Raw genomic sequence first — 17,668 nt, forward strand, 5'->3', positions numbered from 1 at the left:
CCTGAAGCATACAGGTGCTATAGGAAGACCTTACAGGTAGGCTACACAAGGCATGTAACTGAAGTGTTCCTTTCAGGGAGTGTATGCTGTAACAATTAGCTGCCACTGTAATCAATGGAACTGGTTACACCAGAAGTGATAGTGGTGTGTACATTACAAAACAAAACAAACAAAACAAAAAAAATGAGACCAGTCCTCTAAAACAACATTTCCCACCAATGTGGGCTCATTAATAGCGTACCCAGTATAGCCTGGCTGTTAAGAATAACAATGAATACTACCTATACATACAAATACAAGATAACCAGAGGATGATGCAGATTTGCAGTTTAACTAAAACACAGAGGATGTATTTAAAGAAGCAGAAAGAACTGAATTGCATTTCCTAATAATGTCTTAATGTTCCTAATCTGCTTTGCCATGTATTGCAGACACGGCAGAGGATTTAGGTTCACTGCAGGAACGGGTTGGTCTGGCAAAGGACAAGATGGCTGCTCTGTGGCGGGACTTACGGGCTAGCCAGCAGAACCTCAGCAAGATTGACAGAGGTCAGCTTACTGTGTGTGTGTGTGTGTGCGTGTACGCGTGTGTGATGTTTTTGTCTTCCCAGAATGAATTTGCTTCCCCAAGGTTGGAATTGTTCCTCATTGTTTTCATTAAGATTAAAACTAAGATAAAAACACTTATTATGTTTTTATACCTCTTTATCTACATGATGAGATGAGCAGTCATGGGGAGTGTCTGTGTGTGTGTAAGGGGGGTTGTGTATGTGTGTGTGTGTGTGTATTGGGGGGGGGTTGCATATCCTTTGTCATTCAGGAAGTCATATACCAGGGTTGCCAACTCTCACGCATCTGGCGTGACACTCACACTTTCAGCACCAATCTCACGCTCTCACTCACACGCAAGAAATGTCACGCCAAATCCATTCTTTTTTTTTTGCAATCCGTTCATTTTTTGGTGATGACTAGACTAGACCACAGCATTGTTTCTAAATGACAGGATACGAGTTTAAGGCATACATATGTAGACCAACAGCAGGTAGGTCTAATATCTGCCTACAACGTTCTCAGCGCAGTTTTCTCTGATTGTTGATTCGCTGACTAGGCTATTTTATTCCGGTCCGCGACACCTTCACGGAACACGCTGCTATTTAGACATGAGGCAGACAGACATCACATTCTCATCTTTTATAAGGTGCTATAGCCGCTATTTGCTGCGATAAACGGTTCGCGAGAAAATTAACTTTCAAGAAATAATCATATTAAGCTACTATAGCTCTGCGCTCATTTCAATTCATATAGGTGGAATATCTCACAAACTTTTCGTTCCACACATGACAAACCGTAAACCAGAATAAACAGCAGACCTTACCGAACACAAAGGTGTAATGCAATCCCCTGTACAATAAGCCGTTCCAGAGTAGCCTAATCCGGTTTTGAAATGGTAGCAAATTTCTATATGGTCTCCAATTTTGGGCTTTAAGTGTCTTAACTGAGCTGTGCTTAAATACCTACATATGTGTAAATATTAAAATCAGAGGATATAGGCTACAGCTCATGGCTAAGAGTTTGTCGATGTAGCCATAATGATTTGTTTTCACAAAATGCTAAGCATGCATGTATTTAAGTGTCTTAAAAAAGTGTGCTTATATTGGTCAATGCATAATTTCATAACAGGCCAAATAGAAAATAAATGTTAAATATAGCCTAGCCATTATATTAAAATCAGATGATGTAGGATAGTATAGAGTTAGATAAAGTTGGATGGCTCCAGAACTCACACCAGTGGATTGGGTCTTAAAGGAGCCACACCACTTTTATGACACTATAGCTGTTCTGTTGACCTTTAGATTTGTTGCTACTGGGCATGAAGGGCAGGCCAATTATGAGTTCTGTTCAACATTGATGGTAGGTTTAGAAAAAGTCAGCACATTTGAATCATATTGCAATAATACCAATAACCGTGATCATTTTGGTCATGATTTTTCATCAAATGTTCATACTGTATCTCTAGTGGCTGGTAGACTTTGGAATCCACCAGCCACAATGGTAGTGGAAAAAAAAATATGTTAGGCTATTTCCATCCCTGATACATACATTACACTCATACACACATTCATAAGTCTCAATCTGTCCATTTCTTTCCACAAAACTCGCCAGAAGTCATCATTTAAGGGGCTATTTTTTTTTTTTTTTTCTACTGGCGACTACCTTTTTCAGGTGGGCAGGGGGACCCCTTTTCATGTCTGTGCCCAGGGGCCCAGTGGCTCATAATCCTTCCATGCCACGGGGTTAAAACACTGGTCTTGTTTTCAAGTGCAATCAATAATTTAATTGTACATTTTTAAGAAACTTTTCCATTCTATTAGTTTAAAAAAAATAAAAACATAAATCAGGGATTATACTGTACATAGCAAAAAAGTCAGGGGACAGACATTTTTAAAATTAGGTTTAGGGAAAAATGTAACGCACACGCACTATGACACAAAATCTCACTCCAGCCAAACACCCAAAGTTGGCAACCCTGCATATACACACTCTTAAAGCAGTCAGTATAGTCGCCGATCCCGGCCTTGCACATGTATGTGTGGCGAGTGTGATGTCGATCCCATGGCGTGTGCCAAATGTGTGTGTGTGTTCCACATTGGAAAGTTACAGCTTCCTTCACAGCTTCAACCATAGCTAAACTTCCTCCCTAAACAATACTTCTAGCCTGACGAGCCAGACCCACATCAAGATTTGGGGTGTGAGGACTCACCATTCGCAGTGCTTAGTCTGAGGGGATAAGCGGTTGTCTTTCAAATTCCCTCTGCACGCAATAGGATAGCGCTACAACTCATGAGTCCCATGCGTTTTCCCACCAGTGGAGCTAGTTGGCTAGTTGTTCAAAGTTTGCCAACTTAAAAAAAGCTTAACTCGTGTCACGCTGTTCGCCAACAGCAACATCCATCTTCTTTGTTTTCAAGTAGCAGGGAATTCACAGCAAACCGTCGCAACTCTGCGGTCATTATGTTAAGCCCACCTACCAACTCTATACACGATGTGATTGGCCTGATCGAAGTTTAATTTTCCAGCTTGCAAGCCAACGGAGAGTTGCTAGACTACCCTGGCAGCAAAGTACATTTACTGCTGCCAGGGTGCGTCTAGATTTCTAGGCTACAATACTTCATTGTTGTTTTGCTAAATCAGTAGCATCCTGTTAGACATTACCTGACTACTTTTGATATTTTGGGTTTCCCCAGGTAACACAGAAAGTCTCTTAAACTCCACCAAGGCAGAGGTGTCGGCGGCTGAGGCCAAGGTCGCCACCGTGACAACGAGAGTTCAGGAAATCAGTGCCGGCCTGAGAAACATTAGCGTTCCATCTGCAGGGGGGTCTGATCTGGATGAGCTGCTGAACCAGACAAACAGTGCATGTGAGTCTCACACATGTGCACACATCTGCAGGGGGGTCTGATCTGGATGAGCTGCTGAACCAGACAAACAGATACAGAGTTATCAGATACATTGTCGAAATATATCAGAGATGACCTAGCTTCCTTCAGTGCCAACTACATGCTGTTGCTGATATTTGTGAAACAAATGTTTTGTTTTTAGCTTCTATGTGTTAAAGTATGTTCTCAAAACTGCCCACCGACGACAAACATTGTAGCACAGACAGTAAAATATTAACAATATTTTATGGTGGTTGTTCAACCTAGTTTATTACAACCATTCCATGAGGTCATCACAGACCTCACAGAATCCTTACAGACGTGCTGGCTATTAGTAGCGTTTGCTTTGGGGCACCAATGCCTTTTCCAGTTCCTGGGGGGCCCTAGGACAGTGATTTTCACTGTACATTTTTGGTTGGTGGTGTGCAGAGGGATTTTTTTAATGTAAAAAATGTACCGTGGCTCAAAAAAGGTTGAAAAACACTGCCCTAGGAGACCTGACGTCAGACTTTAGAGGCGTCAGACATAGGGGTCACGATTAGAGATTTTGGTGGTACAATAATTGTCTGAGGAATAATCACAATTTCACAATTATTACGATTATTTTGAGTGAATATTTTTCACAACAGTACTAATGTATAAAATTACACAAACACATTATTTAGAGGTTTTGGTCATTGTCCCAAGCAATAGTTGGAATCTAGGCCAAGCCTGTATGCAAAAAATGCCTGCTGTGAAAAAAAAAAAGATGAAATGAACAATCACTCGAACAATTCAAAGTTCCACCATTGTACTGTTTAACCTCCATAACCTTTTACTTGTACAGTGTCCTTGGGTGACTTGAAAGGCACTTATAAATAAAGTGTATTATTATTATTATTACTATAACCTGAGCCAACAAACTTCCTGTCCACAGTGCAGGCACTGGACCAAACATTTCCCACACTGGTCAAGACCCTTGCAGATGTGGAGAACATCAGTGCTCTGGCTCTCCCTGGTGGGAACATGTCAGAGAGCATGAGGCGGATTCGGGAACTAATCAAGCAGACGAGGCAGATGGCTAACGCAGTGAGTTGTCCACTCCAGTAAAAAAAAAAAAACCCAACAACAACATACTTGAAAACGTAAGATAAGGCCCCTGAAGTTCTCCAGGTTTTTGTTTCTGTGAAAAGGTGGTTTCACCTTGCTCCCCACTGCCTTCATATCTCCTCTAGGGTGTTAAGGCTCTAAGCTCTTTGGTGCTATACAAATACGTGCTATAAATGCTATGACTAAATGCTATAAATGAATTTCCCTCTATCTCTCTCATGACCCCCACCTCCTCCCTTTCTTCTCTCCCTCTATCTTAAATCTCCCTCACTTTTGCCCTCTCTCCTTTTCTCTCTCTCTCTATCTCTCTCTCCTTTTCTCTCTCTCTCTCTCTCTCTGTCACTCTCTCTCTCTCCCCTTTTCCCTCTGTCTCTATCAACCCCCCTGCTCTGCATATCCTTCCATTTCTCTATCTTTGTGTTTAGATCAAAGTGCCCATCTCTATCTTTGTGTTTAGATCAAAGTGCCCATGTTGTTTACGGGCAAGGGTTATGTCGAACCCCGACTCCCCGTCGACCTAAGGGACCTTCGTGCAGTGACGACCTTTGACCTCCGCCTACAGCGCCCTCTTGTGAAGCCCTCAAGGGGTGACTCAAGCCGCAGGCGAAGACGCAGACAGGGCCAAAGGACAGCAGAGGACATGTTTGTGCTCTATCTCGGGAACAAGAATGTGAGTGGGACAGTTGCAGCACTGCTGTCTTGTTCTTAGTGACATGGCACTTTTACATACAACACAACCTTAACTTCAGATACAATGATGACAAAATGGGAAAGAGAATTAAAGGATTGTCCAGTGCTTGTGTACATACGATATAGTAGACACACAAGGCCTTAGAGGACGGTTCTTTAAAAACTCTTCCCTCACCAGTTATTTGTAGCCGGATATATGTTAACATACATACAGTATATAACATATACACCTGTAGAGTATACCATCATGGTGAAATGTTGGCTAACTTTCTCATTGCTTTTTTGATCTACTATTTAAATGGGTCATCTTGACACTGAACGCTTGTCATAAACTCTCCACATGCGCCTTTGGGCCTACTCTAGTGGATTTAGGTTTTGAGGATCACCTTGAGACTATTTCAATTGTTATTGGCGCTATATAAATAAATTCAACTGAATTGAATAGGGCCAACGTCCTGTCTGGCTTTGTGACATAACTCCTCTTAGGCCTCGGAAGAGTTGGGCATGTAGACATGGTGCTGATCATGTCTGTGTAATGGAAGGGCATTGTGTTAACTCCTCGTCACATCTGCACCTTACAGGCGGACTAGATTGAATTATGCCGACATGTTTGGGAGTCTCTCTCTCTCTCTCTCTCTCTCTCTCTCTGTCCTACTCTCTCTCTTTCTCTTTCTCTCTCTCTCTCACACTCACACACATAACACACACACACACACACATACACAGAGATGTAGTGGAGGCTAAACGCAAGTAAACACAGTTTGTCCACCTCTGAAATTTCAGAAATAGAGTTTATCCACCTCTTATTAAAGTTGATCCACCTCTCAAAAGAGTTTATTCACCAATTGCTTTTAACATTCAAAAATCACACTGTATTACCCACATTCACAATATGTACACCTATCAACACTCTAGGAACCAATTAATACCACTGGTATGATTATAAACATTGGACAGTAACCTCCACCATAATCAAACATGTTCTGAATGCTTTTTTAAAAAAATCCGATACCGCATGGCGCAGTTCACTTTACCATGATCACAGAATTTATAGTTTACCCAACTCTTATTTTACCACTACACAAACCACTACACTGCACAGCCACACACACACACACACACACCCTGGATTATTGTGTCTCTCTCACACACCCACACACACTTCTGCCCCCCATCCAGGGCGCTGAAGACTTTGTGGGCATGGTGTTGCGGGGCAACATCCTGTACGGCATGTATCGGCTGGGCGGTGCCGTCCACAGCAAGCTCATCAGCAACGTCACCAGATCAAGACAGGACCCAGCGCATTTCGACCGTGTGGACTTCCATAGGTGCGCCACAGTGACCTCTGCTGTCCAACTAGCAGTATGGTAGCTATTGACTTGATATAACTACAGGAGGATTTGAGAAGCCATTGTTGGAGTGTGAGGCACCAAATGAAGAGTTTTTTCCCCCAAAATGCTAATGCTATTTTTTTTCATTTTGTTAAGACCTGGCTTGGCCCTGTGCCAGACCCAGGCTGCATCCACTTGGGTCATTCCACATCAAATGAGCCCATTTTGGATACTCTTCCCACTTGTTCACCTCATATTTTCTTTATTCACTGATATTGTGTATGTGCATGTTAAAGGAAGTTAAAAGCAAAGTTCTTCTTCCTAAATTGTGAGTTTCTGAGAATATTCATTTAGAGTACACCTACCCCAATTTCAGAAGTGTCCGTAAGGCATTTTGGAAACTTTTGCTAAATGTCTGATTACACTGTATGTGGATTGTTTGCACACCAAATCATGCTTGAGTCTGAAATAGTTACTGAGATATGCTAGTGTGAAGCATTGCATAGTGGCTAAGGAGCTGGGCTAGCATGTAGTAATCAGTAATCAAAAGGTTGTGGTTTCAATCCCCTGCCACCATCGTGGCCTTGAACACGTATGGCACGTAACCCTGAATTGCTCTGGAGAGACTGGCCCTTGTAATAATTGACATATGCTACAGTACATGTCGCTTTGGATAAAAGCATCAGCCACATTCATAAAGTATAACAAATTATAAGAAACTGTTTTCATACTCTGTTTAGGGTTTACCAGGACATGGAGGTGAATTACACTCGAGGCTACACCTCCAGTGAGCCTATGATCCTGCCTGCAGTTCAGCTGCAGCCAGACTCCCAGCACAACCTCCTCCAGCTGGACCCCAACAACACTGTCTTCTATGTGGGAGGCTTCCCGCAAGACTTCACTGTAAGTTGATGTGCCCTCAGTGATTCTTAAGATCTGGGACAAAACATGTTTCCCAGATAAAACAAGGTTTTGGGGTAAAAATATGCACAATATTAATAACAAATACTCTAACACTTAATCAGGGAAAGGGGAGCACAGCAAAGAGCACAACAATAATTAGTTTTTATTCTGAATTATATAGAATGTAATCGGTGTCTGGAAAACCCCATGTCCTGAAGCAGATCTCCTCACTTTAACATACCTTAAACAGCTGTACAAGTAGTGTAAAATGTATCATAATGATTATAATGTGTTGAAAATGAGTGACACATCCCACTTCTGACACCATGTTGAAAGACGAGTGACACATTATTCAGGATTCCGTATTATAGCTTTTACTCAGGAACTCGTAAAGGCATAAAGCATTACATAATGTATATAGTTAAGTAAATAATTTCATCAGTATCAAAAGTTACGAATTTTATGTCTGTTGTGAATGTGTTCACACGTTTTCATTGGGTTCACACATTTCTCACACCCTTTTGCAAAACTGTTAACACAGATGTCATTCAAAGACCTCATTTCATTACATTACATTTAGCAGACACTTCTTGACCAAAGTGACTTACATATGTCAGCTATATTAGAAGGGATCACATTGTCCCCGGAGCAACTTAGGGTTAAGTGCCTTGCTCAAGGGCACAACGGTGGAAGCCAGGAATTGAACCGACAACTTTCAGGCTACTGCACGCTAGCCCAGCTCCTTAACCACTACACTACCACCGCCCTACAGGCTACTGCACGCTACTACCACCGCCCTACAGGCTACTGCACGCTAGCCCAGCTGCTTAACCACTACACTACCACCGCCCTACAGGCTACTGCACGCTACTACCACCGCCCTACAGGCTACTGCACGCTACTACCACCGCCCTACAGGCTACTGCACGCTAGCCCAGCTCCTTATCCACTACACTACCACCGCCCTACAGGCTACTGCACGCTAGCCCAGCTCCTTATCCACTACACTACCACCGCCCTACAGGCTACTGCACGCTACTACCACCGCCTCTACAGGCTACTGCAGCACGCCACTACCACCGCCTCTACAGGCTACTGCACGCTACTACCACCACCCTACAGGCTACTGCACGCTACTACCACCGCCCTACAGGCTACTGCACACTAGCCCAGCTCCTTAACCACTACACTACCACCGCCCTACAGGCTACTGCACGCTACTACACTACCACCACCCTACAGGCTACTGCACGCTACTACCACCACCCTACAGGCTACTGCACGCTACTACCACCACCCTACAGGCTACTGCACGCTAGCCCAGCTCCTTAACCACTACACTACCACCGCCCTACAGGCTACTGCACGCTACTACCACCACCCTACAGGCTACTGCACGCTATCCCAGCTCCTTAACCACTACACTACCACCGCCCTACAGGCTACTGCACGCTACTACCACCACCCTACAGGCTACTGCACGCTATCCCAGCTGCTTAGCCACTACACTACCACCGCCCTACAGGCTACTGCACGCTACTACCACCGCCCTACAGGCTACTGCACACTAGCCCAGCTCCTTAACCACTACACTACCACCGCCCTACAGGCTACTGCACGCTAGCCCAGCTCCTTAACCACTACACTACCACCGCCCCAAACTACCAACCTCAAACTCTATTGGTTTCTCCACGCTAAACAAAAGGAAAACATCTTTTCACAGATGGTAGAGATTTCTTGCATAAGTTTGAATCTCTGATACACCTGTGTGAAACTCCTTTGCACAATTCTTCAATCAGCAATGATTCATTATTCATAAGAGATGCCATGTCTGTTCTATGTTGCTATTTGCAAGTATGGATCTAAGGCACATTTAGAGAAAGTACTGTATTGCCTATTTGGTGACGAAAACAGTACCAAAGGTGTTTACTGTAGGTCTATTTCGATGAAAAATGACAAGTTGTAGTTCAATGAAATGTGTCTTGTCTAGGTGCTTACTGTAGGTCTTGCATGTCAATGACAGTAACATCTTGGGAGGAATGAATACAATTATTCTTTATTCAGTACATTTAGTCTTTTCACAGTTTTTTTCTGATACCAGAAAAATTAGAAATAAATGGAACAGACATGGCAAAGATGCTCATTTTGAGAACTATATTTAGCATTTTGTTGTCCAGTGTGTAATGATTAATTAAAACCATTATTTGACGACAGGATGTGTTGTTTTAAGGTAAAATTTGCTTTTTGTAAGTGTAACATCAGAGAGTAACATCCTTTTGCAAGCAAAATGTGTCATTTTGGCCAGAGTGCTTTTTGTTCAGACATGGGTGTTAACAGTTTTGTGATGTCAGAGTTGACACAAGCATCAAAGCAATCGAGAAAAACTGTGATAAGACCATTGTTCTGTAGTTAGCATGTGACCATTCCAGGACCATTGTTCTGTAGTTAGCATGGGACCATTGCAGGACCATTGTTCTGTAGTTAGCATGGGACCATTATAGTGTTGTTCCAATTATTTTCACTCTGTCTCAATACCATGTCCACCTTACCCATGAATACAACAGTCAATCAACAATATAGGAAATCAATAGTGCACAATTTTGTCCAAAGAAACTTGACAAAAAAGCATTGGCCGGGGTTTGAAATATTTGTGGGTATGGGGGATTGTAGGGGTGGACAAAATATATATTCTAAGTTAGATAAATTATTGGAAAACCTGTGCTCTCCTTTTAGCCCCCTGTAGAGATGGGTCTGGGCCTGTCCTTCTACCATGGCTGCATCGAGTCCTCCACGCTTAACCATAAGCTTCTGGGCCTCTACAACTTCCAGCGAGTCGTCGACGTCAACCAGGAGCGCCCTTGTACAAGGTACCTCCAACAGCGTGTGTGTGTGTGTTTGAGAGAGAGAGAGAGAGAGAGAGATGCACAAAAGAGACAGGGTGGGAGGAAGAGAGAGAGAGAGCGAAATATTGGATGTCTGACCAGACATTTCATAATTACTACAAGATTTTTTTATTGGCCAAGTAAAGTTTGTACATTTGTTTGGAGAGTTGTATGCATGCTGTTTGTACTTACATGAAATGATAAACTAATACTATGTCAATATTAGAAACAAAGCTTCCTCCATTTTGAATGTCTTTTTTCCCTCCTGGTCTGGCTTCAGGCAGATATATCAAACTGAGGAGCTGTATTTCGATGGCACTGGCTACGCTACAGTTACCATTCCCAAGATAAAGGGTCTACAGAGAGTTCAGTTCAGTGTGAAGAGCTTGCTGAAGAATGCCCTGCTCTTCTACACAGGGAATGAGGTACGCTATGGAGTAGCACTTGACACTGTTTACTGGAGAGTTTAAATAAACTCGTCAACCACATTTACAACACACTACTACAAGGTAGCACAGCTATGTGTTGTAAGGAATTGGGCAAAACATTTTAGTCAGGGTGTTGGCATACTAAAGCTAGAAGTCAAAGTTGAGAAGTATTTAGCAGTTGCTTTTATCCAAAGCGGCAGATTTACATTTACATTTATTTATTGAGCAGGCACTTTTTTCCAAAGCAACTTACACATATCAGTTATATTACACAGGCAATTTTCCCCAGAGCAAGTCAGGGGCACAACGGTGGAAGTGAGGAATTGAACCCACAAGGCTACAGCATGATAATCCAGCTTCTTAGCCACTACCACCGCCCCCACCGACTTGGAACGACGTGTCCAGGTTTCGAACCTGGGTCAATTAATGACAGGCAGTTACATTACCTTGCTCATGTTATTAAACTAGTAAATAGATTTAGCTTAGTTATAACATCAGCTTTACTGAGACTTAAGACTTGGCACTTTGCCCATCATTTAAATGACTGCCCATACACACACACGTCATCTGTAATAATAAATAATAATAATAAGTTTATTTTGTATAGCACCTTTCTCAAACCCAAGGTCGTTTTACATAGTAGAAGGAAAACACAACAACATACAGACAAACAATAAAATAACGATAGATGGATAGATAGATAGATAGATGGATGGATGCTTTATTGATCCCCAAGGGGAAATTCAATAGCAATACAACAAAACAAGCTATGTGTATAGAGCTACAGTACGTGTTGGGTGTGGAGGAGAAGTGATCATTAAACAAAAAGGTCTTAAGATGTGCTTTGAAGAAAGGAAGAGAAAGACAGTCACAAAGAGGTTGGAGGAGAGAGTTCCAGACTTTGGGGGCCAAGGCACTGAAGGACCTGCTACCCAGGGTGGAGAGTCTGGTGGGAAGTCTGTGCATCACTAACAGAGAGGAAGGGTCGGAGGCGTGCAATGTTGCGGAGGTGAAAGAAGGCAATCTTTGTGAGTGATTTGGTATGAGGATCAAAGCTGAGGGTGGAGTCAAGTTGAATGCCAAGGTTTTTGACCACAGGGGTAGAGTGGGCAGCTGAACCATCAATGTTGAGAGTGAAACTGTGAGATTTGGAGAGCATGCATTTAGGGCCAATCAACAGAATTTCTGTTTTATCTGTGTTGAGTTTGAGAAAATTGTTTTGCATCCATAATTTTAAGTCAGAAAGGCAGTCAGTGAGGGAGCATGGTGGGGGGTCAGAGGGAGAGGGATTGGTCAAATAGAGTTGAATGTCATCTGCATAACAGTGGAAATTAAGACCATGGCTGCGAATAATCTGGCCAAGAGGGAGGATATATATGAGAAAGAGGAAGGGCTCAAGTACAGAAACCTGGGGGACACCACGAGTGACAGGGGACTTGGGATACTGATTTGGACTGCTTTCTGTTGGTGAGGTATGACTGAAACCAATTGAGGGATGTGCCAGAAACACTAATAGCAGACAGACAGGATATTAAAATATTTTGGTTGATGGTATCAAAAGCAGGAGGATGAGAATGTTAAGTGAACCAGAGTCAGCAGACAGGAGGAGAAGGGCAGTCTCTGTGCTGTGACATGAGCGGAAGCCAGACTGAAAAGGCTCATACAGGTTGCGGTGGTTGAGAAAGGTGTGTAGTTGTGAGGCCATGAAAATCATGGAACCTTGGCAATGGCTCACAGACCAAAACATTGGGATAAATAAAAGTAAAAAGAGATAGATTGTGTGGTGACCAAGTTTTTCATATTTAATTTTTCCTTGCCAGCACCCTGGAGGGTGTGCATTATTTGCTTTATTTATGTGCTAGTTGTGAGGCCACCACTCTTTCTAGTACCTTGGCCAGGAAGGGCAGGTTGGAGATAGGGCGGTAGTTTAAGAGTGATGTTGGGTCAGAATAATTTTTTTGAGAATGGGTGTAACTGCATCAGTCTTGAGGGCAGCAAGCACAACACCAGAGTTGAGGCAGGTGTTTACAATCAATGCAATGGGTTCAGATAGGGATGTGGAGCAGGCTTTAAGTAGAGGGGTGGGGGCAAGGTCAAGCTGACACGATGAGGAGTTGGACTTAGTAATGATGTCAGTGATGGTGAGGAAGTAAGTAGCAGTGAAATAAGAGAGCTGAGGGCCCAGAGAAAGAGGAGAAGAAGAGAGAGAAAGCATTGGGGTTGAAGGAGTGGTAGATGTGCCTAATTTTGTCTTCAAAGAAGTGTAAGAAGATCTGTACAATAAGATACTATGTCATGAGCTCTTAAATGCACCCTTAAGACCTTTATTGTGCCACAGAAATCCTACTATAGTCTGACTGTGGAGAAGGGCTACCTCGTCCTAACTGGCAGTGTCGGTGGCAAGATCTTTTCCAACCGGACATCCAAAGAAGTCTTTCCCACGGTAGGGAGGATAAGCGATGCTCTTGCCCTGCTGGCATTAAAAAAAAACGTTATAACGGGTGAATCAACGTTGAATTATGTGTTGGATTTGCAAATTGAATCAACGTTGATATCGCAACATTATTTCAACATCCGCCATTTCAACATTGGTGCTGATTTCCTTGATTTCTTATTTTACAACCATTTGTCAACATTTTACAATTAGCATTAAAACAGTGTTTCAACATTGACACAACAACTGACATTATTTCACCTATAATTCAACATTGATTTTCTTGACCTTTTTACAACCAACGTTGTTTCAATGTTTGTCTACATACCCTTTTACAACCATTCAGCATTAAACATTGTTTCAACATTGTTTCAACATTGACGCAACAACTGACGTTATTTCCCCTATATTTCAACGTTGAAGGTCGGTCGTGTGCCGGCTGGGTGGTTACTCATAAACTCTTCAAAGGGCAGCTCAATTAGTTGGTAGAGCATGCTTTGTATTATGGATCGTTATTTAACCATTTTTACCTTTTTGACTCGTAAGAAGGACTAACGAAGACTGGCGTTCTGAGAAAGACGAAAACTCGCGTGACTCTGAGAAAAGAGGCCAGAGTGACTCTGAGAAAGACGCGAGCGCGTCAGAGTGACTCTGAGGAAGACGAAAAGCGCCAGAGTGACTCTGAGGAAGACGAATAGGCAGAGTGACTCTCAGCCAGAGTGACTTGAGAAAGGAGGAAGACGAAGACGAAAGAGCGCCAGAGTGACTCTGAGGAAGACGAAAGCGCCTGCCAGAGTGACTCTGAGAAAGAAAGACTTGAGAAGCGCCAGAGTGACTCTGAGAAAGACGCAGTGCGTCTGAGTGACTCTGAGAAAGACGCAGTGCGTCAGAGTGACTCTGAGAAAGACGCAGTGCGTCAGAGTGACTCTGAGGAAGACGCAGTGCGTCAGAGTGACTCTGAGAAAGACGCAGTGCGTCAGAGTGACTCTGAGAAAGACGCAGTGCGTCAGAGTGACTCTGAGAAAGACGCAGTGCGTCGAAGCGTCAGTTGATTGTGCACCATAATAAAACAAGTTTAAAAGTTCTTTGAGTGAACTTGGTTGAAGTATGATACCTACAAACTAATGCTCTGATTAGGCCCAGATTCATTACAGACTTACCTGCTACCTGGCTGTTGTTGTTGACCTTGTGTGACCTTCACTAAACTTTACTGACCTTGCTCTTCCTCTTCCTGTTCTTCAGGCCAGAGACAAGTTCAAAGACATTAACGTTCGGTTCAGTGACACAACTGTAATACTCTTTGAAAACCCCGCAATTACGATCCCTTACACCAAAGACGTCTTCAACTTACTTTACATCGGCGGAGTCCCAGATTCTTTAAGAGAGAGGTAAGACTATACAGAGTGGTGAAGTCTTTGAGAGAGAGGTAGGTAAGACCAACAGTGTGGTGCAGTCTTTAAGAGAGACTGTAAGACTGATGAAGCCGTAAAGTCGTCAAGAGAGAGGTCATGCCAACACAAACCAGTACATCATGGGAGTCTAAGGGGCTGTTTTCGCCTGGCATTAACATGTGCAGCTAAGAAGGCTGTCTCACTACACCACCACACCAGAACTTCACCACCACTACACCACCACTGCACCACCACCACTGCACCACCACTACACCACCACTACATCACCACTGCACCACCACTACATCACCACTGCACCACCACTACACCACCACTGCACCACCACTGCACCACCACTACACCACCAATAAATATACACATTTAACTTACGGGACATAGCGCTTTTCCGAGCACCCAAAGTGCTGTCATAGTTAAGGGGAGGACTCCCCTCGACCGCTGCCCATGCCTATTATTGCATTATTTTCTGCCTCCCAAATGCCTGGTCATCTATTATCCCTGACAGACACAGAGTCTTTTGTGGGTTATACAACCCCTGGCAAAATTATGGACTCACTATTCTTGGAGGATGTTCATTCAGCTGTTTTTTATGTTTTAGAAAAAGGGAAATCTATGCTTCAGAGTTAGAAAAGCCAGAGGAGGTGCAAAAAACGACTAATTTCCTCTACATGATCTAAACAATAAATTGTCTTTAATTATTGTTTTGAGCTATGTTTCATAAAGCCAAAATGTTCATCTGATGAATAAAAATTGTTTTGTGGCACACCTGTGATTTGTCTTTGTCTGATGTGCTTTGCCTGTCAGGGACGGCATCACAGCCCCAGCACTGAAGGGCTCCTTGCAGAAAGTGCCCAAACTGAACTATCAGAGCGAGAACTTCATAGAGATGCTTGGTGTCATAAAGGGCTTCTGGCCGGACCTACTGGTACTCTCACAACCACTACACCACTACACCACCACTGCACCACCACTGCACCACCACTACTGCACCACCACAACACCACCACCACTACTACTACTACACCACCACTACACCATCACTGCACCACCACTGCACCACCACTACTGCACCACCACAACACCACCACTACACCACCACTACTACTACACCACCACTACACCACCACCACCACTACACCACCACTGCACCACCACCACCACCACCACCACTACTACTACTACACCACCACCACTACACCACTACTACACCACCACTACTACTACACCACCACCACCACTACACCACCACCACTACACCACCACTGCACCACCACCACTACTACTACACCACCACCACTACACCACCACCACTACTACACCACCACTGCATCACCACCACTACACCACCGCCACCACACACACCACCACTACACCACCACCACTACACCACCTACACCACCACTACACCACCACCGCACCACCACCACTGCACCACCACTACACCACCACTACTACACCAACCCACCACCTACACCACCACTACTACACCACCACTACACCACCACCACTACACCACCACACCACCACTACTACACCACCACTACACCACCACTACACCACCACTACTACACCACCACCACACCACACCACCACCACCACCACCACCACCACTACACCACCACTAACACCACACACCACACCACCACCACACCACCACCACTACACCACCACTGCACCACCACCACTGCACCACCACCACTACACCACCACCACTACTACACCACCACCACCACCACTACACCACCACTACTACTACACCACCACCACACCACCACCATCACTACACCACCACTACTACACCACCACTACACACCACCACCACTACTACACCACCACTGCACCACCACCACTACACCACCACCACACCACCACACTAACACCACCACCACTACACCACCACTGCACCACCACCACCACTACACACCACCACTACACCACCACTGCACCACCACCACACCACCACTACACCACCACCACTACACCACCACTCCACCACCACTACACCACTACTACACCACCACTACACCAGCACCGGCACAGCTATGGCACTACACTGGCACAGATATGACACTACACTGGTACAGCTGCTACACCGGCACATCTATGGCACCACACCGCCACGCACCACACCGCCACTGCTATGGTACTATGCCAGTACTGCTATGGCATAGAACTGGCACTGCTATGGTGCTACACTAATAACTGCTGCAATAGTGCCACACTAGCACTAGACTAGACAAGTTTGATCAACTTCACCATCACCTCTAAGGTAACCAAGTTTTTCTCTCCACTAGGCTGTTCGTGATGCAGAGTTTAAAACTGGCAGCTCCCTCACAGAAAAGGCAGCACCTTTTAAAGACGTGATTTCTCTGGGGTTCAAGACTTCTGAACCAGGAAGCATTCTTCTTCAGACCACTCAAGGGGTAAGTATGCTATTTCAGGCTCTTGCTCAAGTAACAACAACAACAGCGGCGCTTGGGGAGCAGTGAGGGGTTAGGTGCCTTGCTCAAGGGCACTTCCAAGGCCGTTCCTACTGGTCGGGGTTCAAACCGGCAACCCTCTGGTTACAAGTCCGAAGCGCTAACCAGTAGGCCACGGCTGCTCCAACATCTCCACATCCTCATAAGTGTCTGCGCCTGACTGCACTAGCACTGGTGCACCGTCTCTGCCCGGAATAACACTTTACTTGGAGGTATCTACATAAGAGTGACATGACACTGCCATAACCCTAACACTAACTCTAACACTAACTCTAACTTGTCAGGACAAAAACCGAATGACACTTGACAGAAGCAAGTGACAGAAGCGTTATGTCATAAATGTTTATGACTTGTTTATAATGTTTATGACACGTTCGTGACAGTGTCATGTCACTCTTATGTAGATACCTTCAAGTAAAGTGTAACCCTCTGCGCTAACAAAAAGAAAAGATATAGGAATCGTATAGTATTTTGGGACATACTATAGAAATAGTATGACACTTGACTGTAGTAACTCTGCAGCAGAACAGTTGACTATAGGAACTCTGCAGAGGCCAGAACACTTGACTATAGGAACTCTGCAGAG

At 44.2% G+C, this 17,668-nt stretch overlaps 1 protein-coding gene across 1 annotated transcript in view; it reads left to right on the forward strand.

The window, feature by feature from the left end:
• LOC125296801 (laminin subunit alpha-3-like) overlaps positions 1–17,668 on the forward strand; it is a 64,591-nt gene that overhangs the window by 37,468 nt on the left and 9,455 nt on the right. Inside the window, exons 16-27 of the mRNA XM_048246884.1 lie at positions 432–548; positions 3,245–3,418; positions 4,353–4,504; positions 4,983–5,195; positions 6,395–6,543; positions 7,287–7,449; positions 10,183–10,316; positions 10,612–10,756; positions 13,098–13,202; positions 14,436–14,581; positions 15,407–15,527; positions 16,897–17,025. Of these exons, the coding sequence (XP_048102841.1) occupies positions 432–548; positions 3,245–3,418; positions 4,353–4,504; positions 4,983–5,195; positions 6,395–6,543; positions 7,287–7,449; positions 10,183–10,316; positions 10,612–10,756; positions 13,098–13,202; positions 14,436–14,581; positions 15,407–15,527; positions 16,897–17,025 (1,748 nt within the window). The remainder of the gene's footprint in view (positions 1–431; positions 549–3,244; positions 3,419–4,352; positions 4,505–4,982; positions 5,196–6,394; positions 6,544–7,286; positions 7,450–10,182; positions 10,317–10,611; positions 10,757–13,097; positions 13,203–14,435; positions 14,582–15,406; positions 15,528–16,896; positions 17,026–17,668) is intronic.

The sequence above is a fragment of the Alosa alosa genome, chromosome 6 (genome assembly GCF_017589495.1).
Source record: "Alosa alosa isolate M-15738 ecotype Scorff River chromosome 6, AALO_Geno_1.1, whole genome shotgun sequence".
Taxonomy (NCBI): Eukaryota; Metazoa; Chordata; class Actinopteri; order Clupeiformes; family Clupeidae; genus Alosa; species Alosa alosa.